The 27,891-nt window shown below is 42.0% G+C and overlaps 1 protein-coding gene across 2 annotated transcripts; it reads right to left on the reverse strand.

Annotated features, from left to right (window-relative positions):
• Positions 1-878: 878 nt before the first annotated feature.
• Positions 879-27,891, reverse strand: lin7a (lin-7 homolog A (C. elegans)). Of its 2 annotated transcripts, none has more exons than XM_041030481.1 (6): positions 27,817-27,891; positions 17,268-17,386; positions 10,457-10,528; positions 5,753-5,962; positions 5,265-5,476; positions 879-3,045 (listed from the first exon to the last, which is right to left on the reverse strand). In XM_041030481.1, exons 1-6 carry the CDS (start codon positions 27,851-27,853, stop codon positions 3,021-3,023), a joined length of 675 nt encoding a protein of 224 aa, XP_040886415.1. In that variant the 5' UTR covers positions 27,854-27,891; the 3' UTR covers positions 879-3,020. The 2 variants fall into 2 exon arrangements, with proteins under 2 accessions (XP_040886415.1, XP_040886416.1); XM_041030482.1 differs by having other exon boundaries at positions 5,261-5,476.

Consider the following 27,891-nt stretch of genomic DNA (forward strand, 5'->3'; position numbering starts at 1 on the left):
TGCGCTCAATGAGTTTCGTCACATCAGGCTTTGGTCATCAGCTGTAGAGGTGGTTATTTGGTGGAGAACAGCTCCAACAGGGATTTTATTGCACGAAACACCATGTACAACACATTGCCAGTACAGAAACAACATTGCTTCGTGCTTCTACTGTCACCGTTTGAGTTTAGTACCTTCCATTTACAAGAGTCTCTTTATTAGTTTCAGTGCCTGCTTTGTATTGAGCTAACAAAAGGCCATTGACTTTCTGTTCCGGGTCTAAAATCCTGGACAAGCTTTCAGAGGGACACTTCAGTGCACAAGGCTTAATCACCCCACCTTCAGCAGACCACTGAAAGGTGATCACAAGCTGTTGTGTCATTATTGTCAGAAATAAAAAAAAAAAAGTACTACTGTGGTTCATGGTCTATTCTCCATGAAAAAGCAGTCATAGATAGATACAGATATTTAACTTTGACTATTATTAGGCCAAAATAACAAGGAACAAGACCTGCATGCAGGTATGTTTGGGTCTACGCAGCTGAAGCAGCATCGTCAATGATTGAACACATTTATTTGTATGACTGGGCAGACTCCTGCACTGCACACTGCAGCACTCTGTTGGACTCTGTTCCCACCAAAACCTTTTATATAAATAATTTTTCGTCTCTTTGGGGACTTGGACTCAGTATTTATGAAATCCTGACTTTGGCCCTGATCAAACTTTTACAGATCTATATTTTTGATCTACTTCTTCGCAAATAATTATTCAGTAGGTAACAGATCGATGCCGCTAACCGCTAATGTCATCAGTGGGACTCCTGTTCACAGTCATATACATACAAAATCTATAAAGCTGCAGCGTCAAGGAAGGATCGACATAGTGTTCACTGTACACAAGCACATAGATTTATTTATACAAATATAGTATGTATAACAATTGCATATCAACAGTTTGTTGTCTTTTTTCATCTTCATGGTAAGTACAGGACCATCAGCTTCAAAAATGCAATCAATTAAGAAAGAGTACCTGTGATTTAACGATGCAACTCAGAATCACCGCCTCGCAGTTGTACGCCTCTGCCAACCAGACAAGTTGCAGTTTAAATCCATGTCTGTCCAGACTCAAATGATGTATGTAGTGAAAACGTATGGTGCTGAATAATGGTCAGGAAAGTGGTTTTGTGGAATATATAATATGTCACAGTGAAGTTGACCCTTGACCTTTTGGATCTAAAATGTAAAAATAATTTTATCCTATTAGACATTGGTGTGAAATTTTGTATTAATTCTTGAGTTTTGGCCCAAAAACGTGTTTTGTCACAGTAACCTTGACCTTTGACCTTTCACCACCAAATTCTATTGAGTTCAACCTGGAGTCCAAGTGAACGTTTGTGCCAAATTTGAAAGAAATTCCCTCCAGGTGTTCCTGAGATACCATGCGCATGAAATATGGGACGGACGACCACGGCTGTCGTCGCATAAAAAGAAGATGAGGAACATCGGCTGGACTCGTACAATTAGATGTACGAACTAATCTGCAACATTTTCATAAAAATGCATCTTAACAGCTTTTCATCGGATATTCTCGACTCACATCTGGTTGGATTCTCCTTGGAAAAAAAAAAATCCTCGGGCAAACAAGGAATTCTGTGTTTCATGTTTTGGATTTGGGATAAAGAGAAGAAGAAACATCGTAGGGGTTAAAGTCTGCATGGTGGAACAAACAAAGAAAAGAGTGCCATCTATAGAAAATGACAAAGAAAAAAAAATACAACAAGGAGCACTTAGCACCAATGATGAAGACGATAGAAAAGTAAACACAGACTCTGGACTCAGGTACTTGGCAGAGAACACAGGATTTCCTCACAGGTACAGAGGAAGAAAAGAAGGTAGAACATTCTACTCAGTCTCATCGTAGTCAAAACTGAAACAGAGGGAACAGATTTACATGAACTATGTGCTAGTTTTCAGCTGTTGTACAACAAATAGACTTTAAATAATAATCTGCACGTCTTAGAAGGAATACGTAATATTTTAACAGAACGATAAAACTTTATGTTAAATCTCTCATAAACTATAAAATAGAGAAGTCTGAAAAATAAACATAATTCTAGCCTATTTTGATCGAATCCCCACTCCATTCAAATGACAACTGGTGACATTCTGTTTGTAGGACACAGGCAATGTTTCTGAGGATTGATCAGAACCTCTCTGTGACTCGTTTTCTGGATAAATCTCAGCTGGGAGTAACTTACAAAGTTGGCTATGAATTGCAGTTATTGCACATTAATTGTACATGCCACCTGTTAATCAGTAATCTCTTTAAATGGCACAGAGGATAGCTTTGGACTCAGAAGCTGCCTTACAGTGCATAAGACCCAGTTTGCTTTACAACGATTTACATTTTGCACCCATCCCATAAACTCTGTGTCGGCTGCGTGTGTCAGACTGTGAATTTAGTGTTGAAATGTAAAACTGAAGAATGTCTGTTATTGCTAAATCTACAAGATAAAAAATCTTTTCTTGCTACAATATAGAAGGTAAAAAAGAGTTCACGTTTATCCAAAACGGGACAAGTCTCACACACAAAAAAAAAAGAAATCAATGGTCATTCATACAGAGACACAAGCACCAGTTGAAGAATCAATAGAAACACCACTGTACAAATGATATCTATGGCAAAATGGCAAAGGTGCCACGGCGTACTGGATGTCGGTAAGCAATCAGAAATGGATGACTGTAAACAAAACAACAAACACAAGAAAGGGAGTTTCAGTAAGAGTCACGATCGGGGAATACAACTTATAAAAGGGAATACAAAGTTAAATTGGACGACTTTCAGTGCTAGCCTCCCTCAAAGCACCAGTTTCAGGACAAACAGCTCTCGTTGTTTTTGCTCAGTAATCGGTGGTACACTGGAAGGGAGGGAGAGTACGTAAAAGAGTCTTTTACTTGTCGGTTTCCTTCGCGACGGAGAGCTTCCTTTGGGATCTTCAACACAAACAGATGGTCTTTGAGATCCACCTTCTCGCTCTCCTTCACTTTTTCTTCTTTTGGAACAACCTGCGGATCACAGCGACAGAGAAACAAGCTGAGAGCAATGCCTCAACACTCGCTGACAGTTCAGTTTTTTTATTTGAGTGGCATCAAGCTAATCCTGCACTGCCTGATGACCTTACAAATTGATCATCGCCTTTAACTGCTTTTTGATTCTCGTACCAGCTTCAGATCCTTGTGAATCAATGATCTGTGACCTTTAACGTTCCTGGAATACAACAGATTCACCTGTAACCTCTGTGCTGAGTGATAGTGAGAAAGAGTGCTGAATACCAGGCAAACCAGTGGCATGTGTTGGACTCACGTCTGCTTGTGTGTGTCACTGGGTAGGCAGCCTCTTGGCCGCCAAACTAAATCTCTGTGATCGGCGTGATGGCGTTGATAAAACATGATCCCTGCTCGGTTCCCCGTCTGTAGCTCCACCACAACACACTGTTACAAGCTCCCAAATACCTTCCAAAGCTGCGCCGTGCCAAGAGCAAGACAAGGGATATGCTTGAGGGATTTAGCATCAAACGGGCAGTGCCACAGAGATCTTGGACACATGCCCGCCTCCAATATGTCAGGGAAACGCTTAAATAATTTGAAAAGTCTGGGCTGAATTAGGCGTAGCGTGATATGATTTAACTTCAAGGTCTGATTAGTGTCTGAAAAGTTTCTTCTGGCTTTTAAGTTTTGCTATTTTCACACAGTGAATGGTGTGAGTTTGCTTTAGTTTGACGGGCAGCGCAGAGCTTTGTTCCAAATGTGCACCCTAAAATGTAAAAATACTGTGTCGAGCAGAGGTATGTAGACCCTCCATTCAGCTGTAGCTTCTAAGTAACAACACCGCAGGCTGCATCTGCTTATCCACGTACCTGCAGAGCATGAGCCACAGATGTAATCGGTTTAAGCTTCAATTATTTACAGCCCTTACATCAGAATCACTGGCGAAACACGGCAGACGCGGTAATGTTTTCACAGAGGACACCAGCCGCTCAGTTTGCAAAATATACCACTGAGGTTTCAGGGCTTCGTATTGGGATGTAAATGCCTGCTAGCTGCACCAGAGCTCCCATTACAATTGCTTGCATGACAGAGAAGGGAACAGCAAATAAAATTCAAAGGAGAGTTGAACCTGCTTCCACTTCACCTGTTTCCATCTATGTTCCTTGGCTTCGGCAACTCAAAACGCAAGTAAACAGTGTTCATAACAGCACGCTTATAAATACCATAAATTATAAATCAGCTTTCTGAAGAAACTAATAACTCTGGCAGCAGGATTTTCAGACTGAAGAAGCCCAGTCACCTTGAAACAGGAACAGCTGGGGGGGGGGGGGTCTAAGCCTGAGGCTGTGCACATCCTCATAGGGGGTAGTACTGTGTGGATTTCTGCACCCACCATCCTCCCTGATTTTGTTTTATTACATCCATTTTAGTCCAATGTTTTATTAGACTTCTAATCCAAAGGTCCGTGTTGAAGCTCAAAGATAATCTGTGCTCATCTCGATTTGACCTTAGTCAGCCATCCAGACTGAGACTGTGAGCTAAATTAGAGCAATAAACCACAAGAGCAGAGCTTTAAAGTGTCATAGCTCGCAAATAATGTTAAGTTATGTTTTTGTCTTGTCTCTCTTGTCTTGTGTCTATGTTGTCTTGTGATTTCCACTTTTATTTTGGAATTTTATCTCTTTTTTTATCCTCTTGTTTCAGGTAGTTTTCTGCCAGGCTGATTGTTTTCCCCGCCCTGATTGTTTCCACCTGTTTCCCATTACCTTGTGTCTATATAGTGTCTGTATCTCCCTTTGTTCTGGTCTTGTCTCTTGTCATATGAACCAGTGTTATTTCTCTCGTCTTGCTCTTCTAAGTCAGGTCTTGTTTTGTACTTTGTTCCTTTGTTCTTTTACTGCGCCTTTGCTGCCTTTCCCGTTGTGGACTTTTGGTTTAGTTTGTTAGTTTTGCTCTTTAAGAGTGATTTTGTGTTTTCCTCATTCTGAGTGATTTTCGGTTCATCTTTGGTATTTTTGTTTCCTTGGCTTTTTCCCAGTTTGGGTGATTATTATTTGTTACTTTATTAATAAAAGCGTTTTGATTCTGCTTCGTGGAGTCGTGCTGAGTCATGCAGTGACTTTAGAACAGATAAGTCCAGTGTTTAGTACACGATGATGAGTTCATGTTACCTTGTGTTCCTGGCGTCAGCCGTCCACCCACCCCTCACCCTTAAAGCAATGAAGCGCCTCACCTACGACATGTGGTTCTGCTGCGAGGCCAGGTTCTGCTGCTGCTGCTGCTGCATGAGGAGCTGCTGCTGCTGGCGCCGCCGGGCCGTGCGGAGCTTCTCAAAGCGAGCCTCCATCTCCTCCAACACTTTGGGGGTGTAGCGAACCACGAGCTTCACACTGTCCTTGGCCGCCTTCAGCAGCTCCACCGCTTTCTCGTGGTGCTCTCCCTCCACGCTCTGCAGGGGGTTTAGACACAGTGAGCGAGAGTGGGATTTTAAAGGAAGCCAATTTTTGAATTTGTCTTTATAGTAACCGCTCGTAGGAAAATGAATGAATATTTGCTCGACTTTGAATACGGCGTGAGACATGAGAGACATGCAGCAGTTTGATCTCACTAAAAAATCTAAAAAATATTTCATTTGAGGACACATTTTTTGGAGGCAGGCTCAAATAATAAAAAATGGGCAGAGACATTTATGTACACTCCGCCTCTGATCCATGGCTGGACCTACCACGCCGTTGACAGACAGGAGCTGGTCCCCTCGCTTTAGGCCGCCGTGCCTCTCAGCCACGCCTCCGGGAATGATACGGGAGATGTAGATAGGCGAGTTCTGTTCTTTGCCGCCCATCACGTTGAAGCCCAGCCCTTCCTCCGTCTTGGGTAGCTCCACCACCCGTGGGTGAGAGTGACCCTCGCTGGCGGCGAATGCTGCGACTGTGGCCTGAGCGAAGAGAAAAGATGGTGCTTGATGAGTGAGCACAGAAAAACACAACTTCTCATGTTTTTGCTGAACATGACCATCAGTAGGTTTTGCACCTTCATGTCAACATAAAAGTCTGCGATGGAAAAATGTGTCCCAGTATGAGCAAAACAGTTCAAAGCCTTCAAAGGTCTTCCAGTCTGCGTATTACAGTCAAAGTGACTGCAAAGAAGCACATTTTAATATTATTACACAGTGATTTGAAAGGTGGATAGAAACTGCGAACCTCTGCTGCACCTTCTCATTTCAGCGGAGATGGCCATAACAAAGCGCAGGGATTTAGTCAGGGCTGGGGATTTAGACTCCACACGAGAAGTTCTCTGGCTTTCTAAGCACATGGATTAGCACATCCAAGTTCATGCTGGAGGAGCCAAGCCAGGCAACTTTCACCCTCTGTATCTTTACCAGCTGGTTGAAGTTGCTCGGTGGCTGTGAGGTTCCTTTGAAATGCAAGCCAAGCTCCTTGCTCCTTGTGCGTTCAGAACAAAGCATCCAGGAGCTTGTTAGCCCAGCCTGGGAAAGCTAATGGCAGACGAACAGAGAGAGACAGAGAGAGAGACGCCCTGTGCCCACTGATCCACAGATGCACTGCCACAGGTGCTTCCCTGTTATGTCAGCATCATTCGCGATGTGTGAGTTCGATCGGGAAAAGGCAGGATAAAAAAGTAGAGGAGGGGTGGTTCTGTCTGAAGCTTTTGCAGATGTGCATCCAGATTCCCCGACAGAAGACGAGTAGCTTGGCACTTTGAGGTCTTTGATGCTCCCTCCAGGCAGCATCCCCATCTCTGCTCTCTCTTCCATATTCATATGCATATTCATATCCACATTCATTTTTCTGCTCAGACTGCTTTGCTCATTTCTATCTTCTTTCCCGCTGCCTGCTTTAATCTGGTTATTACATTCCCTCAACTTCCCCTCTTCCTCCTTATTCCTCACCTCCCCGTCCTTCTCCTTTTCTTCCTCTGCTCCTCCCTCCCTCCCTGTCCCACTGTGAAGCTAAAAGGCAGCTCCTCAGCATGCATACCAACGCCTCGCGGGCCTCACAGCACATTGACCTTCACAACTTTATCTGGGTTTCTGCAAACGAAAAAACAATCTGGCAGATGGCCGGCGCCTCTCAAACAAGGGAGGCATTTTAAATGAAAAGCTTGCTAGTGGATACTTCCTTAGTAGACACACTACACTGTATAAGTATGACTTAACATATCCAAAGTCACTTGATAATCGCCTCCCTTTATTTTTCTTTCTCACAGAGCCCTGATACTCCCTATCTCTATTAAGATCAGTAATAAGCGCCTCAGGCCTTGAATTAGAGGCTGAATTGATTTAATTAATGAAGCAATCAAAGAGAATCGAGTTGTTGAGGTGAAACGCAAATCTTGACTGGCGGGAGATTTGCAGTCTCACTAACCAAAGCACTCGAGAGGCAGACGAACAGAAGCATCGCCATATATTTCACATATTTCGTCATTATTGCCGCTGCAGCTTATAGACTTCGTTTCACTTTCAGCGCTACAGTATGCATCTCTCTTCCTTTCAGACTATATGTGTGACACTTATTGAATGCAATTGGCACTGTGGCTCGGCTTAGTGAATGTCTCTAGAGAGTGTAAAAACTTTTAAAAGCATCCAGTCCTCCCAGTTGAGAGTGCCCTCACAGCTAAGCCAGCTCAGGCCATTAGCTGTGTGCTTAATTGCCCGGTGGATATGCAATTTTAATACAGATTTAGGAGCAGTAATTTCTCAAAGTTTGGGGCAAAGAAAGAAAAGTAGGAGGGAGTTTTAAAGCTGCTTAAATCATGTCTTCATGGCTGCTCCAGGCTTAGAAAAAAAAAAGAGAAAGACACTTCTTTTTTTCCAGCTTAACCGTCACGGTTTCTTTGTAGAATGAAATTACTCAGATCAGGAAATGGTACCCATTTAACAAATAAGAGGAGATATTCCAAATGCAGTAACAAATATAGAATTGTAAGATCAATAAGACTGTCTTTGCTGGCTGCCTCATATTTTGTGCATCCTGTTCAAAGAATAGTTCGTCATCTTGGGAAATACAGTACACTTCCTCGCTTTTGGAGTTAGATGAGTAGATTGATACCACTTTGTGTGTTACTGTGTTAGGTACAGTTACAGTCAGCAGGCAATTTGCTCAGCTTAAAGACAGGAAACAGGGGGAAAGCAGCTAGCCTGGCTCTGTGTTGAGTGCTATGTTTGAACTTACAGTCTCCCTTTGCTCCCAGTCTTTATGCTAATTTAAGCTAATCACCCTCCTGACACACAGCTGCACTAATGCACCGATATATGAAAGGTATCGATCTTCTCAGCAATTCTCTCCAAGAAAGTGAATCAAAAATGTCGAACTATCCCTTTAAACAGGTATTCAATTGCAATTCACCAGACTCTGCAGTATTGTGCTCAAAGCAGAGTGTTAGTGGCGCCAACAAAGGAGGAACGAGCTGATCAGCAGGGCTCACGATTTGAAGCCTCGCACAATCTCTCTGCGCACGCACACACGCACACACACACACACACACACACACACACACACACACACACACACACACACACACACACACACACACACACACACACACACACACAAGACACGCTTCCCTCTGTTTTTGCCATCCTTTTTTATTCACATCCTCCACACACTCCCTGTGATGTACTGAAGAGGAGTGGACCCAGCTGGACATTGAACCACTGAAGGACCGAGAGGTGCTCTCATCTCCTCTCCACCCCCCATCTCATCATCCACATCCTCGTCTTCCTCCTCTTCACATGAAATCAGACAAGCGTTCCCTCTTTGTTTTCTTTCATAAAGGCCTGTGTCTCTTGCAGGCGAGGGACTGATTAAAAGTCCTGCTCAAGTGACCGGGTCAAGCTCATCTCTTTTGTCTACCAAAATTAGCTTAGTCCATTCATTCTGCGTTCACAGCGCACCTGGAAATTTCCCACCTGTGACGCAGATGTGATGTTTTCTAAGCAGCAGAAAACAAAATCTACCTGAAATATTACACAGTCAAGTCGAAGAAGCAAAGATGTGAAAAAGGATGAACTTTTTCATTGATTGGCATCTTATATAAGTTATATCCACAATCTATATCAATATCAAAATCTGCAATATGAATCTAAAAATCTATCTCGCTTTGATTTGGCCGTGCACTAAAAACTTTGATTAAATACAAAATAAAGAAATCAGTCTGCTACAGTTTGCCTGTCAGATGCAATAATAGCAAAACAAATATGCACATTATATTGTTTCAGTGGGTCATTTTTCATCCGGTTTGACAACAGTGCTGATAACAAACTAAATTTGTGTTTTACGGTTCTGAGCAAAACAGAACAAAGACTCGATGGAAATCCCGCGGCTGCTAATATGATGATTCAGGGGAACATTATGTGGAACTGAAGATGGATTTACAGCTCAAATCAATGACATTTAGTGACTGAAGACTGTTTAATTGAAGGGTGAAGAGCTGGGAATTCTAGTGGACTCAGTTTGAGGGGGAAATAATGGCTAAGACATTAAACTTTTAGGTCATTCAGTGCTGTAATATACTGTGAATCTTTCCTCTGGGAAAATGATGCGTTTGATACCAGTATTGATTACACGTTTGTTTGACCTTGTTTTTTTTTTCCAAACTGAGCTTTTGATAACAGAGTAAAACTTCACGTGAACTTAAAAACATTCTCAAAGTGCGTTTACCTTAAACAAAAGAATCAGTTTGAGGTTGAGACAGGATGTAGGACCTATAAATAAAACCTTTTAAAACTCAGAGCCAGACACAGATCTGGTCACAACAGAGCCAGTCTGCCGATGCAGTGCTCTGACTGCATGGAATACATTCATTACGCTAAATCTGCTGGTTTGGAATATGTGACAGAGTCTTGAAGAAAACTCAGCATCATTCAACCTGGGTCTTATTCTCATAACGGTGTCCATTACGAATTCAGGTCATGCTAACTTTGAACTCGCTGCCTCCATTTCAAAGATTCAAGAAATGTGTACAATGTGCGAGCATCCGAAGGCTCTCCAAAAAAATTCTTATTCTAAGATAAATCATTTCAAACTCTTGTCTCTGAGTCTGACTAAAAGTAAACATAGAAATTAGCCCCCATTAGTTATTGTAGCGGCGATTTTTTCCGTATAAAAGCAAAAATACCCCTGAGGTAGTACTTTAGCATGTGAAACTGGCATTCATCCTTTTGTACAAAATTGGTACTCTCACTTGTTATTGCTTAATTACACGGACACACTCTTAATGAGGGCCATTAGCAAAGTGGAACGTACTTTGTTAATTTCATTCTGTTTTGGCCAGCAGAATAGATGAGAATGATATCATAGGGTAATGTGATTAACAGATAGTTCGCCACTCATTAGTTACAGTTTTCACCCGCCATTTTTAATATTTTTAAATAACTGATGTAGAGCCAGACCTCCAAAGCAGTTCGTACCTTAGCTGTGGCCCTCGCCTGGTACTCTGGGCAGCCATTCACTGTGATTGTTTCATGCATGTACTGGTACACCTGAAAGAAATGAAGAGAGACAGGTATTATAATTATGTTTCACATGGTTGAAATCTGAAATCACCACCCTGAAACAGCTCATTTCCATAGTCAAATAATGGCGTTCCTTCACAGCTGGCTGTTCAGGCACACACTACATTAACAGGCTGACTGATGGGAAACACACGGCACTCACATGCTGTTATTTTAGGCAAGATCTAACCAAAAGAGCTAGTCAACAAGGTCTGCTTATGTTTATCTTACGAATGTAAATCATATGTAAATCTCAGTATTCTATAATACATGTACTTGTTGGTAAGGTAGTGTGCAAATGTGCCAGTTTTGAAAATTATATAATACTAGCTTTAACACAATTCAGCTCAGTATTTGTGCAGCACCTTGATATGAATGCATTTCTTAACAAATAAGAACAAATCTTAGCTTTCAGCTCGGGAAACAGAGACACAATCTGGTCCTGACTTTATAAACAGCACAGAAAGTCTCCAGAACGGGCAGTAATACATTACTGCTGGGCCTGAATTGGTGCCAGGACATGGGCTGCTTTTCCGCCTATTCACTGAGGCAGACAGAATCAATGCAGACAGCTGACCTTTCCAGTTAAGATGTGTCTTGTACGGACACCTTACAATTGAACTTGTTTAAAGAAGAAAAGAGGCAAAGACAGAGACGGTGTTGAATGAGGATGATGGGTTAATATACTGTAACCAAAGAAAAAACTTTTCAGTAAGAGCAGCCATTCAAACGTATCTCTGCGAAACCACTCTGTGCTGCAGCTTTTGGACTTTAAAATCAGTCAGCTATGCCACATCCCTCAAATGGTGAAACCGAATAATAGAACAGCCAAATAGGAGGTTGGAGAAGGAACTTTAAAATGATTGAGATGTATGGGCTTATTACAAAAAGTCTCAGAGGAAACGTTTTTGCTGAGCTGGTGCAACGGACTCGATGAAACCCATAAATTACAGCAAAGATCACATGATTTCAGTGGACATGTTTACCAAGTACAAGCACATCCGCTTGCTTTAATCCTACATTTATGGCAGTTGCAGTTAATTGAACAAATGAGCAATCAGATTTTAATCAGACAAATGATACTGTACATTACTCAGAAAAAGAAAAGTCTCGGTGCAAAACAAATTCAGAACTACCATCTATGACATATTAGATATTGTGGCTCAGAAATGAATTTTAATCATCTGTTTCCGCTCGCTGGCTGATGTCTCTCATCAAAGCATGGCAGCTTGCCTGGAAGCAAACATGCCTGGTAGCTCTCACGTACCACAGTACAAGATTACAAAGGCCTCGCTTCTCTGAATCATCAAAAGGATGTATACTTTTAGGATGCAAACCCTGAGATATTTGTATGTAGAGATCTCAGAGTGGGGAAAAAAATATCCTTGAGCTTATGTTGTTTGGTTTGCTCATGAATCTCAAAAAATGAAAGTGGCTTTTAAGAGTGCGACTCCAGATTTCAGATTGCAACACTTTTTTTAGTCTTATAGTGCTGATGTATGTAGAGAAGAGGAACCTGCAGTCTACACCCACACATTCAGCTCTCAAATTATACCTTAGCATAGGTGGACTTCTCCCACTTCTTAAGGCAGAGCACAGCTTTATAAATGCCATGAAAGGGTTTCCTTGCCTCTATCTGTCTGCAGAGTGGCTTCCGTTTCCCTCCGTAACCCTTCTTATAAAAAACTACTGCATCTACTAATTACACCTATTTATTTTGACTGCGACTGTCTCTACCACTTAGTACTCCTCAGACATGGAATCTGCAACAGTCCTGGCTTCATCTGTCTGTTAAAGAAATGTCTTAATGCCATCAAGCATTGGTCTGTGTTCTGGTAAATGTTTAGAAATGGTTCTCGTCTTTCCAGTGTGGCACATAGAGCTGTGGAGCTCATGCAATATTTGGCATCAGTTACATGAGAGAACATGGTACCATGCTGAGCTGAAAGTTAATGATTCGAAGGAAGAGGAACGTTCTCAGGTCTCTCACAGGGTGGACCAGTGATGGATTTTAAAACTTATTTTGCAGCTGAAGGCTTAATTAATGGCCACCATGAGCACGAGGGATGCCATCATCTTACTCGTGGATGAATTTTTGTATCCATTTCATAATTTATTATATAAAATATATTGCTTTTCATTCTACTTTATACCCATTTAGTCTGAGAACGGCACATTAAAAGGGACCTATTACGCTCATTTCCAACTCTATATTTTTATTCTGGGACTCGGGCATGATTCACAGATGGAAAAAAAAATCCTTATTTATATCATACCGCCGGTTATGCAACCCCTCAGATGAGCCTCTGACTGAAATAATATTGGCTCCAGGCTGTTTAAGGCCCCCCACCCTAAAATCCCACTTTCTTCTGATGGTCCAACTTCTGGAAACCTGCCGAGGGGCAGCACCCAGCGCCGACATGCTTGTGAGCACCGCCTCATCCTCTTTACTGCTATGGAGGTTCTGAAAGCAAACTGTAAAACTGTAAAAGTAACATAACAATAGATTGGAAGCGGCAACTTCTCAATTCCATTCATTCATGTTCAAGCCCGAATCCAATCCAGAATCTGAGGGTGGACAGTGCAAACATCCACAGCAACAAAGATTACAGCATACACCTTTTAGCCTATTAATAAGTGTATGTGTAGGAACTACACAAAAATACGCACTGTGCGTTCCAGCACATTAAATACCAAGCCATATATAGTCATTGACCTGTTGTTAGGGTAAAAATAATTGAATAGCGCAGCTTTAAAATGATCTCACAGTGTTACAGATGCAATATTTTCACAGATTTCATTTTCTTTGTGCGTAAGAAATGATTATTAAAATAAGGAAAAACAAGATGCACATTTTAAATCCCTCTTCATACTTAACCTGAATCCTCTGGCCTGAAAAAACGGAGCCATAACATGGAACAAATTGCTTTGTGCTTTTGAATGTCAGTCTTCTCTTGTCGTGGCTGCACTTTGCTCTAAAAAGGCCAGTTGTCCTGCAGGCATCTTTTAAATTCCCCTTCTGCCTTTATTTTTACCAGACGTGTTCCCTGACTTTCCCTAAAACACTGATACCTTCCTGTTCCTTCCTGCCTGTTTCACCAAGGAGAATCCTGGTGCACAAATGCACACTCTCCTTGATAGGATACTGGTACTGACACCTACATGCCTGAGAGAGAGAGAGCGAGAGAGAGAGAGAGAGAGAGAGAGAGAGAGAGAGAGAGAGAGAGAGAGAGAGAGAGAGAGAGAGAGAGAGAGAGAGAGAGAGAGATGCTTGTGGGGCAAACTGACGTGACACTGCAGCTTGTAACCATGGCTTTCTGCTTCCCCTACTGAATCAGAGAAAGGGGGAGGGGGATGGGTGTAAAAGGAGGCCTTAGCCTGGTTGATGTTGTGGGAAAAGGATGAAAACCAGTGCAGAACTTAACTTCCCTCTCGACAGTGCTAACCACCACACGGGGGGAATATTGAACTTGCACGGACTGACTTAATGTACCTTTCATCCTTTAACTTAATGTGATGAGGGAGGCAGAGGCTTCGGGATGGAATCAACACAAATCCTCCACCCTTGCTTGCTTTTGCTTTTATAAAAAAAACAAACAAAACAAAACAGTCTATTATGTTGATTGAAAATCTCTGCTGAAGTGGAAAATCAGCTGCAACGTTGGAGCTGATGAAATATGCGATCGCCCTGGCCCGCTTTTTGAGCTTCCTGTGTTCGTCAAATGGGACTCTCTAACCCAATATACTGCGTATTCCCACTCTCCATCATTTCCAGCTGGTTAGCTCTTCCAGTCATCTCGTCTTGTGTCCTTCCTTTCCCATTTGCAAGGCTGATTGACCCTGACAACTCTTTCGGGCTGATGCAGTGAGACGCAGAGACACAAGTTCCCCCCACCCTCATCACTGATGAACGTGGCGGGGAAAGACAACCAGCTCATCAAACTCTTTCTCTTTGTCATTTAGCCCAACTCTGCTGAAAAGGCTGTTTCCCTGCTATCCATTCTTCATACTGACAGCCGGCCTGTCATCCTCAACAAGGCTGATTCATGTTCTGTGAATTCTATTGACGTAGACGTAGAGGAGGAGCTCAGGTTTGGAGTTGGACTTACAGTAGGCTTCTTGCTTCATAGACGAGATTAGATGTAGAGAAATACATTCAAAAGATGTTTTAGAAAATGGTTGGTAGCAATATAAAGTATAGATATGTAAATCGCAGTAAATGGGCTACAAAAACACCACTGTAATGTTAGAGTTGAAATCATTTCTTTTTGTGGGTGTTCAGAGGCTGAAAATAGAGGGATGCCATGTGCGAGAGGAACAGATCATCTGGCAGGAAATTCAACCCTGTGGTCGTAAACGCTTTTTCTCTTGTCACAAACAAACACATTCAAAAAGACTTGTGCATATCAGGCCATTAAATCCTGCCTAACTGCTGCTTTCACACTGAGGTTCCCTTCCACTCTGAGTCTCTCTCCTTATTGTTTCTAATGCAAACAGTGCATCGGAGGACACAGCTGTTGAGAACCGTGATCTTCCACCACAACAACTCCTTTAATGCACTGTGTAATAACAGTAATAATCTACAGTATGCAATAACCAGCACTTATAACCTGTCCTCCAGCTGGCTCAGCACCACAGAGAGAAGCTGTTGTATCACTGGTTCTTACAAACCCGTAATCGAGTACCATAGTCAGCCTCGCTGCAGCCCACTAATCCCAGAGCATCTCTGATGGTTTCCCTGGTGACTGTGTTTAGCCAGCTCTTTGTGGGTGAAGTGGTCTGCATCTTTGCCTCTTAGCAAATGGCAGCAGCTGCTGCTGCTGCTGCTGAGGCCCTTTTCAGAGGTTTTTGAGAATCATTGTCATTGCACTCCAGTGACTGGCACTGAGATCAGTCAGCCGGTTGCCAAACGTGCAGTTGGTGCCAGGATGTGCCAGACTTCCCTGAGCAGGCCAGAGCTGAGCAGAGCTAGACCCTGTGAGAGGAGAAAGCTAGTTCTTTCTTCCTTTCTGTCATGTTTGCATGATGTCAGGGGTTTTTACGTAATGTGGTGTCATTGGTAGGGTTGGCAAACTTTCTCTTATTATGACTCGGCACTTGCTGAATACTGGATGTTGTTGTTATAATTTGTTATTGTTAATAAGTTCTGCTGAAAAGATAATTGAAATATATGGGTATGAGCCATTTATGGATCAGCTGACCTCTAATCTATCTATAACAATGAATATAAAATGATCATATGTTTTATAAGTAAAATCATAATCTGCCAAGTAACTAGTAACCACAGCTGTCAAATTAATGCAATGGATTATTCAGTACAATAATAATAATGACCTTCGATTATAGCTAAACCTTATTCGAACCAACTTTGAAGCAGTGTTTGCAGTTGTGAAAAAAGTTGCATTAGATTTTAAGACCTTCTCCATTATTTTGTTTACCCCCTATAAATATTTCAGTTACAAAGAGAAGGTACAAGAAACTTTTGGCTCAGAAAGTGACTTTTGTAAACCAGAAATCTCAGTGCCTGGGATTTAGAAATCCTTGAGTTATTGATACTGATCAATAATTCAGAACATATTATGGTTATTTTGCGCCTTGCAGCAGAGGAAACTCTCCCTCTAATTTAAAACACATCTCCCTCTAGAAAATGAAGTGGAGCTTCTCCCTGACATACTGATCAAGCCGGCTAATTGTCTGCTTTCATTCCAGGACAAATTACATGTTCCCTTTGTTTACAATTAAGTCGCAACACGGAGGCCGTTGTGGCATCTGTCATCTGTTTCCCTGTCCTTCAAAGTCCTGTTTGCTTAACAAATACATGTCACTGGGTAATGCTACAGTATATCATAATAGACAGGACACTAAATATACAAGATCTTTTGTTATCAGCCTGTGTAGTGGTGTCATGTGGAGCGAGTACTCTTGTTTGCCTTGTACTCCGTCCTCCTGATAAATGGTGTTAAGATGATGGATCAGTGGGTGGCTGTTTTGCATGCATGTGAATGAAAGCATTTTAACAAGAACTCCTGTTTATGATTCACACTTCATTCCGTCCCAGTAAAATGTGATTAAAACCAATCTCTAACAGTGATTTGCTTAATTAAAATTCTGTGTAACCAGCTTATCAAACTTTCAAGTTAATGAAATGCTCATAATGTTTTCTGGCCCTGTGATCATTTAAATGCTCTCTGTGAATTTTTCATGCAGTCAGAAATTCCCCGTGCCGCTGAGTTTTGGTGTTCGGCTCCAGCGGTAATAATGCAGAGCAACGGCCTCTGACATTTTCATTACGTGGCAGTCATTTGTTGATTGATGTAACACAACAGTAACTTAAAGGTACACGCTCTGATTGTGTTGTTATTGCCATAAATCTTCTGAGCTTGCTGTCGGGTTGATTTTCAAAGCATCAGTCGTGACCTGAGAGAACTGCAGCACCGTCAGGGAGCGTTATCTTTCACCTTTAGTCAAGTCATGAAATAACTGGAAAAATAGCTTTTGTTTGCTGTTTGAAACACTCACAGCCTGTTGCACTGGCTGTTTGAAAAGTTGATTGGATCGCTGCAACTCAAGCTAATAAATCCAGTAAGTATTAAGGTGTTGGGATGGATGCAGCAACCATGACTGAACAGGTGAAAAAGCAGCATCAAATGCAGGAAAGAGTCTCAGAGGGAAGAAAAACAATCGAAGGACATGAGTCATGTTGGTTCCCTCCTTGACGGTGACTCACCTCTCTGATGGCTGTGCAGAACTCACTCTGAAGGACCTTCTTCAGAGACTGGAGCTTGTGACCGGGGACGTCACCGGACTCCTGCAGCTTCTCCAGCAACTCGATAGCCCTCGCAACATCTGGCAGAAACAGGGAGAGAGGAGAACGGGTATGAGTGTATGTGTGTGTGGATACTCAAGCCAAAGGCACAGTGGGAAAAAATGCCCCATTCAATTACATTAACAGCACAGCCATGAGAAAGGTGCTGGAGGGAATCAATGGGTAGAATAATGGAAATAGACTCAGTCAAGGCCAGCAGTGGCAAGAAAGGCAGAATAGCAATCCTGTCCATGGATCGGTTTTGTTGGCTCAGCTCTATGCATGAGAATAAAGCAGAGGGGGAATGAGTCAGGCAGTGATTTGTTCAAAGGTTAACACTTCCTGGTAAGCGTAGGCACCGGCGGGCATTACAAAGCATTTACACTAAACCGTAAGCCTTAAGTTAGAGGCTGTGACTCTGGGGTGTGCTGGGCTCTCCTCCCCTAATTAGCTTGTGTTGAATGAGTGCGCCAGCTTGGCTGATTAATTTCTTGCCCTCTGAAACTGGTTCACCAAATGGAGATACACAACGGAAGGAGAGGGAAGTGATTTGGTACTCAATCATTGGGCTTGGATTGCTGAGTCAATAACATGTTTTATTCAGCTTGTGTGTCCAGAGACTTGTGACCACACACAGAGAGATGATTAATACAGTTTTACATTGGAGCTGTGGAGTTTCTTCATATTGTTCTTTTACCCTAAAACAGGTTTGGTTTGTTACACTACACAACTTATGCAGCAGCCAATGATTTTTCATAGATTCGTGTGTTGATTATTTATTGACTAATCAATTGTTTGGTCTGTGAAATGTTAGAACAATGAAAAAGCCAATGATTAGTTCCCAGACCCATGGTGACGTCCGTCAATCATCACGCATGATGAACACATCTTTCAGCTCTTTAAACACCAGACCACCCGCTTAGTTTTGGGAATGCTTTCAAATGTATTTTATCTACTTTAACATTATGTGCTAACAGCAACAGAACACCCACACCACGTTTGACTGACAGCTGAGCTGGTTTAGATTCAGGTCACTGCACCATGCAACAACAGCATCTTTTTTTTAAGACTCTCCGCAGCTCCAACCAGGCTCTGATGCCCAAGGGGGATCAATCAATACAGAAGAGGCACCGGTGCATGCATACACATTGTCTGTATGACAGTACATGTGTTCTATATACAACTTAGTATAGCATGTTTTCCTCTGCTGAAATTGTAAAAACAGTGAAACAAGTGGTTTGGTTTTGGACTGTTGGTCTGTGAAAACGAGCCATTTGTCTCCTTGGGGTGTGTGAAAGTGTGACAGGCAGCATTTTCTAACATTTAATAGACTAAGCAATCAACAGTTTAATCAATAATGAACATAATTATAAGTTGCAGTCCTAATCACAATTAAAGTTGATTTAAAGGACCTTACATCTACTCTGTAATGGAAAATACATACCTTCAGGGAACTAGGTGCTACTAGCAGTAAAAGGCTAATCAGTTTCTCTCAGTCATCCAGCTAGCAGTGTCTCTTTTCACAGAAAACTGGGATAAACTCGAATTGTGCTTCGAGACATGACACTCACACACGCTCAAACATACACACAATATTGAATTTTGGGAATACAGGGTAACTCAATAAAACAGACAGCAGACAGAGGAGCTTTTACTGTTTGCAGACCTGTGGGAGACAAGAAAAAAAGCCGTCTCAGGCTCTGACTGTGTGAATACCGTATAAGGCCATAAAAAGCAAACGTGAAACACACTAAGAATTTATACTACATATGAAGACAGTGGGCACGCCTCACACAAATCCAATGCCTGTTTCTATTTCAGGCCTCGTGTGATAAAGCACTGGGGATTATATTGATCCGCTTGAAATTGCAAGTTCAGTTCCCATCAAGACCGGTTATGGCTCGCAAGAACTAGTCCAGTGAGAGTTGTATTGGCAGATGAGAACCGGCAACGAGGCGAGTTGTCAGGATAATGCTAATCAGCTATTAATCAAACGCTTCTACTCATAGTCTCATATAAAGATGGTCACAGGTATGTGTATATAAAAGTAAACACAGTGTTAACCACAACTGTGGTGCAGTGGTGTGTGCTTTTTACTTTGGGCAAACTAACCTTCAATGACAGCTGTGAAAACCAGACATTTGTACACGTCCATGTGATCCCACTTATCTGTTCACTGATTTACTTATGTATTTTCATCTGACAAAATAAATCCACCATATGGGGTTTTAAAGAGCTCATATTCCGCTAAGTAGGCTGCATAAATATTTCCTATCAGGGTGAATAGGTCTTTTTTACACCTGAATATCAAAAACACAGATTCTGAATAACTTGTAATGTGCTGGTACACTTCCAAGCAGCAAGGGCATCTGTCTGGGAGGTTTATGAGCATTTCTTTCTCATTAAATGGAGGTCAAGGGCCATCCAGGAGAGATTTTTTTTTTTCACATGCTCATTAGCACCATTTTCTTTATCCGCATCAAGGACTTCTGACGAGGCATTTGGATCTTAACTTCAAAGGTTGATGTTGCAGACATTTTTGCTGGTGCTTTCATCTCGCCGATCAGAAGCGATGCCTGCCCATTTCCTGATATAATCTTTCTAACTTGAATAAGGGTAAATCTTAAATTACCTAAGCTTTACATCAAAGAGAGGACCTGCACAGTTAAAATTCAATTAAATGTTTCACTGTTACTTATAGTGACAGCGATTGTAATAACCAAAATACTCTAAGCCTGCTCCAGTCAATACACATCATGTTCCTTTACACTTTTATCCCCATGTAGCAGCACAGGGACACAGAATCCGTGATTATGAGACAGTGTAATTGCAGGTGTCCACACAAAAACGAATGGTATTAAGTGGTAATGATATAGCTCTCTAGTTCTCACTGAGCAGCTCAGGGGTAATGAAATGTCTTCTGGCACTGTACTGGCACATTTTCCTTTAGTGCTTCTTGTGATATCTAATCTCAGACATGGAAAATGCGTCTCTGAAGATTTTCTGCTTCATTGTTATGCTCTTTTGCATTCACATAACAAATCAAGGTATGGACTAAGTGTAGCATGAAAACAGGTTCGATAAACTGGCACATGTCTGCTGGATTATCTCTGACACATAATACAGCGCACAAAATTTCTCTCCCTTTTGTTTACGTCTTTAACTCTACTCTGCAACTCAAACAAGAAATGTAAATGTCCCATCAGTGCACTTCAACACCCATTGCTCTGTATGCATAACGTAAAAGTGGGCCATCAGATGAGCTGTGGCTGATCATGTGTAAAAACCCAGAGGACGAGGCACTGAAGGGTGATTGTGTTCCATGACAAAGCAGCTGAGATGACCACAGGGGATCACAGTTACGTCACGTTAACAGGAAATCAGATGTACAAATGAAATTACATATTACATTAACTAATAGTCTCGCAGAGAGAGGGGATAAAAAGCGCCTGGGTGACCTTGCGCACTCAGATAGCCCTGACATAACCGTGGCGAGAGACCACGCTCATCTCATACCTTCAGCTGAGAAAAGACTCTGACAGAACAAATGAAGCGTAGTTCAAGATAACACCAAGTGTGTGCTCAACACCCACATGGTGTGCCTGTTATATGTACGGTCTATGAATAGCTTCAGCTGGAGGGAAATACAGGAAACGTGATGCCACCCTTGACTAACCAACTCTGCTAGGTGATAACAACATGCATGAACACTGCTGGATCTGACACTTTTTACAATATGTCATAAATAAATAATAAACAGTATTTGAAGTCATGCAAACTATTGACTTCACCAGCGGTGGAACAAGAAATGTACTTCAGTGGAATTTTAAAGTCCTTGTACTTTACAGAAAAACTGTAATATGTAAATGTATATTTCACTACAGTAAATTTCAGAGGCCGATGTTGTTCATTTCACTCCCCTAAATTTATTAGACAGCCACATTGCTTCACATGTTAATGCTTTACACACACTACCTGTCACGGTATAAAATATAATGCATTGTTGAGGCTTCAGTAACGATAACTCCCCTTTCCTTCAGTTTATCACCAAATTGTCTCTTATACAACCCAGCCCTCTTGTTCCTGCCTGCCTGTCTTGTTATGTGTCTTTGCCTGCCCTTTTGGACTTTCTGCCTGCCAGGCTTGGCCTTTCTGTCCTGACCACCATTGCTCTTCCTCTACCTGTTTGCTTCTGAGCATTTGAGTCCTCTATCTGTCTTACTGAACTGTTTCATGAGTAAAATATTTGAACGCTTGTGCCACTGCTACACTTCACAGGAATCCTGACCTAATCAGTCTTTCACAGAAAATGCAGCGAAGGGAAAATAGCTTTCACCTTTGGGTGTTTTATTGTACTGTATTGATTTTAATCTAGACCCAGAGACCCACAGTTATGCGCTCTAGGGGATTCAGTGGGTCCAGATGTGTGCAACATCTGTGCAGGGTTTTTACATCCGCCTCGATGAAAACTAAAACTCAAACTTCCACACTGACAACTTTGCTTCTGCCAAATTTAGCATTTCTTTGAAGCAAACATACTGTCTGCAATTAGGCCATTCTCACTGTGCAGTTTGACAGATTCCTCTCCAAAGGAAGAGGAAAAGATTTTTGATGCTGCTGTATCCAAATGAGGGTGACACAAGGAAAAAGTAAATTTCCCTCCTATTATCTGCTCGAAAAGCAAAGAAAAACAGCACCAAGATATCATAATGTGCACAATGAGTTGTAATTACAGAGAATCTTTCTACATCTGTGAGTCACCAGTCAAAGTGCATGCTACATCAAGATACAGTAACTGGGTAATGCACTGATGCCATATTAAGCAGAATGATGACACCAGCAGAGATCCTGTCAGCAGTTAATTTCCCTCTGCTATATTTAGGTTGAAGACACTCTCAGTGGTGATACTTACTGATTGAATTAGTTAAGTTTTTTAATTACCCGACTGTCAAGACTTTCTTCGAACAAAAATTCCATTGTGTGTTGATGATGGAATCACAATATTTAGTTAAATGTAGCACCAAAGTCCTTAAACCTGCATTTTTTTTTTTAAATAAAAGTGCCCAACAGCTGGTTACTGCTGGCGCTTCCCCCAACTCTTAAGCTCTCATACCAGCAGTTCAAGGGATCTGCTGCTTCAAACAGAATTTAATGACTTGGGAAGAGGCTGTTTCATTTTCCAAAAAGTCCATCGAACGTCTCATCTCGTGTACAGAGTAAAGAAGACTGAGAAGTAACTGAAAAGTTTCTGATGGCTCCGGGTTCGTGAGAGACGATGAACACTGGCATTTTCTTCTTTCTGTTGTCTAATGAAAACATCCATTTTTGTTGACAGTTGCCTAGCAGCACTGTTCAAAAGCACTTTAATACCAAACATACAGTGTACTTGACTTCTCATATTGAAACTACGACCTCATGACATCAATTTGAAGGCAGCACTATAACGCAGAAAGGAGCCTGGAAAAACAGCCAAGCCAGCAAAACATTTAATATTAATGGACCTCAACAACTTGGATTTCTATTAAAAGATTACAATATTTTTTTTCACCACACAAAAGACAACAGCACAAGAGCTAATGTGTGACAGAAACAAAAGATGGAGCTGCATGTTTATTGTGTGTTCAATCAAAAATCATTTTGTGGTGTGGATCTCTCAAACAGCAAAAGCTCTGGTTCCTAATTTCAACAGCGGGGCAAAACATTCTGTACCAGAAGGAGGCTAAAAATACAAAAATACAAAAATACAAAGGCACAGGCATAAACACACCAGAACATAATGCAAGTACAGGGCATGGTGTGGTTTGAGTAAAGAGGGGGGTCTCCAATGTCTCGCGGCTTCTTGGGAGAAACTCTTGGATATTACAGCGATCCAAGGAACAAAAAAATCATAGACGGACTCTAACAGTGTAAGAACTAACTAACACGATGGGGGTGGAGTGCGCAGAGAGTGCGAGAGAGGGGAGATGGCACGGCTTTATGAAAGAAACGGGTTATGTAACACAACATCAGACTATATCGACGTGACTGGTATTGTTTCATCCAACATCTCGTTTGAAAATATATCGATACCTTAAAAAGTCGATACACCGTCCAGCCATAGTTGTTTGTGTGGCTGGAAACTCATTTCCCTGAGCTCCTCTGACATCGGGCTGGCTGACTAAAAAAGGTCATCCTCATCATTGGCTGATTAGAGAAAAGGCACAGAGCTGAACAAAGCCACAGTGACACGTTCTGAAGGCCTCATTGCTCGCCGAGGCTCCGCAACGCTGTTGTCGGGATGTGTTCGCACTGGGCAGCGCTCCAGTTTTCTGCTATAATTAGTCCATTTATAACAGTGGCAGAACTGAGTGTAATTCATTTTCAGTACTTAGAAGTGTCATTTTGACAAAACTGCAGCGATGTAAATAAACACGTCCACATCGGAGGCCGAGCTCATTAAACCATGCGCAAAACCTGCAATCTGAAGATTCTCTTTTCTATTTCTGACTTTGATTATTGATTAGACAGTCACGCTCCAACTCAGCAGATGACAAGAAAGGCTTTGATGACCTTTCGCTGTCTCTGCTCCTTCCTTTGTACCCGGAGAGATGCTATGTGGATGTCATGCATGCTAGAACAAATTGTCCCGAAAAGGCCTTGCCATCTGCCACCACCACTTTGACCTGGATGTCCTTGGTGCCCTTGGCAACTCTGCTGCTAATTCCAACCATAAAAACTGAAATAATCACACTCTGAATGGGTAAAAAAAAAAAAAAACAGGCTTTTACCAAGCAAGTCCTATCCCCATGCCAAAAGAATTAGCTGTAATTTGCCCTACTGTGACTATCCCGTTGAAGCTCGACAAATAAATCACTCCTCGTGGGCTAATGGCTCCTGTAGGAGCCTGTGGTGAAAGCACAGGCAGAAAACCTAATACTTTCACTGTCTCCTTCATCCTCTCTTATTACTGGACAGTGTCCCTCCAAGACAATGATAACTCTAAGAGCATTTATTTAAAAGGAGGTGGGTTGAAACATCAACAGCTATGGTGATGTCAGTTTGTCAGCAACCCTTTAATGCTTCAAATCTTTGGTGTGACTGAGAACATGTGATGGGAATGAGGTCTGGCCTCAAGTCAGTGAACTTGCCATGATCTCTCAGAGGGAAAACAGGGACTGGGACAGTAGAGTGCTGCGGTTATTCCTTTCACTCTGTTACGACAGGAGGCTATGAGCTGTATAAAAATCGCTTAACTCGCCACAAGGCTTCTTCCTGGGGTTTACCGTTGTGAACTGATGCTCTACAGCCTCAGAGAGAGAAACGCATTGTAGAGAAACCGCTTCCTCAACAGAGAAGCTATGCCCTATAGATCAGGATATGATTCAGCTACTAGACGTTGAATTCTGGATAAGGAGCACAACCTCCCTTTCCTCAAAGTGGAAATCTATTGCTTTCATGCCCCTTCTAAGGTATCAACAGGCGTTGGCTCTCTCAGTTTCTCCCGGTATAACCTACAGAATAATGCAACATGTCTACAGCTGTGTTTTGGGGTTCTCCGGTGTGATTCTGGGTCACTCACTGAAGCACATGTACTATAGATAACGTAAATCTCGGAACATCAATGACTGATCACACTTAAAGTTTGTAAGTGCAGCAGCATCTTTAATTATACACTTTAGCACAGTCTGTATGCGCAGTGTAGTTCTGCAATTACTGGATATAGATACACAGGCTGTGAGCTTTCATATACTTCAGCTGCTAAAGAATATCATGGATTTAAAGGTTTCCTGTGGAGCTGTTGACCTCTAGTAGCTCTGTGGAGCTGATTTTCTATAAGTGGGTCCCTGTTGTGTTTATCTTGTGCATTAGGATGCACATTCACTCATGCGCACACACAGATTCCACATTCCACTGATCAACAGGTGGCGGTAACACACCAAGACAGCAATGTGCCAGCAGAGGCAGGAAAGAAGAAAATAACTGTAAGATAGTAAACATGGTTGTAAACAATACAGGCATAAAACATTTATATATGAGAAAAGACTCTGCCATGAAATTTTGTACAGACGTTCGGGGTCCCCAGAGGAAGAAGCCTACTGATGTTAATGATCCTCTATGATGTTGTTAAGACTGTGAGCATGGCCAACATTATACCTACTTAGCATGTTAGCATTGTCACTGAGAGCATGTTGCATGCTGGCACTAACAGCACAACAGACCATCTCTTTTTTGGCAGAAGGGCCCACACACAACCTGTGTTACTCATTCTCTAGAAATTTCTGAGAAAATTCACCACCCACAATGACCCCTGCTCTCACTGTTTCATATCACAGAGCTTGTCATCTCTGGGACATGCCTATTTGTAGCTAAATGCCAGCTCCACAGAGGATGCAGACTGGTTTTATATTATATACAGAGGTTCAAATCTATTGTTCTTCATAGGGCACTAGCAAGTTCTTGCTTATCACAGTCATTTCCTCCGACAATAACAGGAAGGCCAGTGATGTAAGGTCTTTTCATCCTGCTGTGACCCGACAAGTCAAGTGGCAGCTCTGGAAATGAACATCTCTGTCTGTTTCCTCCCTGCGTGTGTTTGACAAACTCAGCGACTCAGCAGCTAAAGCCTACTCCCAACACGAGACGAAACTACCTTTTCATTAGCAATTATAGTGTTTTCTCCAAAGTGGCAGCAGCTGAAAAAAGGGAGCCTATAATGTTTTTCTCTCTCTCTCTCTCTCTCTCTCTCTCTCTCTCTCTCTCTCTCTCTCTCTCTCTCTCTGACAGCTCCTGTGTGAAACTATCATTACTACGCCTCGTGCCATTACAGCTGCCAGAAGCTGACTGGTCAGATTCATGGCCCAGCATGTGAATATGGATCAGTTCCCCTGCATGCAGGCTGAGGTCGCGTCTGAATCACTGGCCCAGCAGATAACTAAGATCAAATGAGTCCAAATGCTGACATTTTACGAGGATGGAAGACATTTCTCTTTGCTTATCAGTACACCTAAGCCCCTTCGTATAATTCTATAGGATAAGTGGTGGATGGGAAAAGTGTTTATCTGTTTGCCTGCTGCAATCTTAAAACTCATTTTATTAACTCTGCATGGTATGGCACTTCTGCACGCAACAGATTGTGCACCAGTAAAGCTTAACAGCCCAGAAGCATTAAACTTTAGTGGAAAAACAAATTGCACTTGAACATATGGACAAAACTCTAATTCCTCATAGCAGAAAATAATCAATTGTGGTTAATCACTCGGATTCAACAGAGCAAATGACACCTGTCATGTGCTGAACAATAATTTATGTTCCCATCAGATAGAGTGTATTTATAGTCCCCTCCTGTGGCTTGGAAGTGACTGGGGAGCCGATGCTAGCTTTACTTGGCACAGAGGAAATAGCTAAGGTGTCTTCTTTCTCTATATTTGACAGCACCCATTTGCTACGCAGGGCCTGTGCAATATTCCATTTCACCAGCGGATATGCATTTGATCTGAATGTAAGACCGGGAATTTTTCAACTGTGATCTAAAAATAGACACTTTTAACAAAAGAAGTATAAGGATTTAAAGTGAGTCTGTGCTTCTCAGGAGTGTATTAAGGACACTTTGTAGGCTTATAGGCTTGCTGGAACATTTGTCAAGTATTCTAAAATTTACTGTAGGATTAAAGCTATTTTCCATAAGCGTGACAGTACCAGAGAAAAATCTAAATTATGTGAGAATTCATCCTAGAGGCTTTACTACCATAAGAATGAGGTCAGAGGATGCACAAATATATGTTTAAGTCACATGGGCTACAATTACATGCTCTGTACCAGCTCTTAGTAAACACTACCTGTGGTGCATGAGCATAAGAGGCTGGGTAATACCACCAGAAGATATCATTACAGGCCATAATTGCAATTTGCTTGCACACTGTGTGTTTCCAACAAGAGGACAGCAACATGCGTCCTGTTCATCTTTCCTATGTGAGCACCAACCTGCCTGCTTTACACCTGTCCAATACAAATACAAAAGTTGTCTCCTTTCTAACAAAGTAGATTTTGATGCCAAAGCGCGTCAGTGGCCGAGGCTTTAAATTTACTGATGAAAAGCAAAAAGCGAGCTGTAACGGAGTAATATTACCGAGGAGGTTACATAATATAGATGCGAGTAACCGAAGTGTAGTATTCGTTTATCGGATAAATGATGGAGAATTAAGGTTTGTGTCCATGAAGAGTCCGCAGTAGCTTAACAGAGGAAACAAGCGCTCCTTTCTGCAAAATGCACGCACAGCACCGACAGACTGGACGTTTTTTTATTTAAATAAGCGTGAGCTCGTACTGCCTTGAAATAACGAACCGTGCGGACAAGCTCTAGGAAATCCGAGACGGACACAAACACCTGGATCTACCCCGGGGTTGCCAGTTCCTTGCCGAAGTTTTCAAAGCCAGAGAAAAGAAAAAAAACATCTTATGACCAGCACAAATTGCAAAGCGCCGAGCGCCTTACCTCGATCCAGAGTGAGCGGTTGGACCACTGTCGCCATGACTGCTGTTTACTGGAGACTGGAGAGACTACAGGAGC

This window comes from Toxotes jaculatrix, chromosome 22, assembly GCF_017976425.1.
Source record: "Toxotes jaculatrix isolate fToxJac2 chromosome 22, fToxJac2.pri, whole genome shotgun sequence".
NCBI classification, from domain to species: Eukaryota; Metazoa; Chordata; class Actinopteri; family Toxotidae; genus Toxotes; species Toxotes jaculatrix.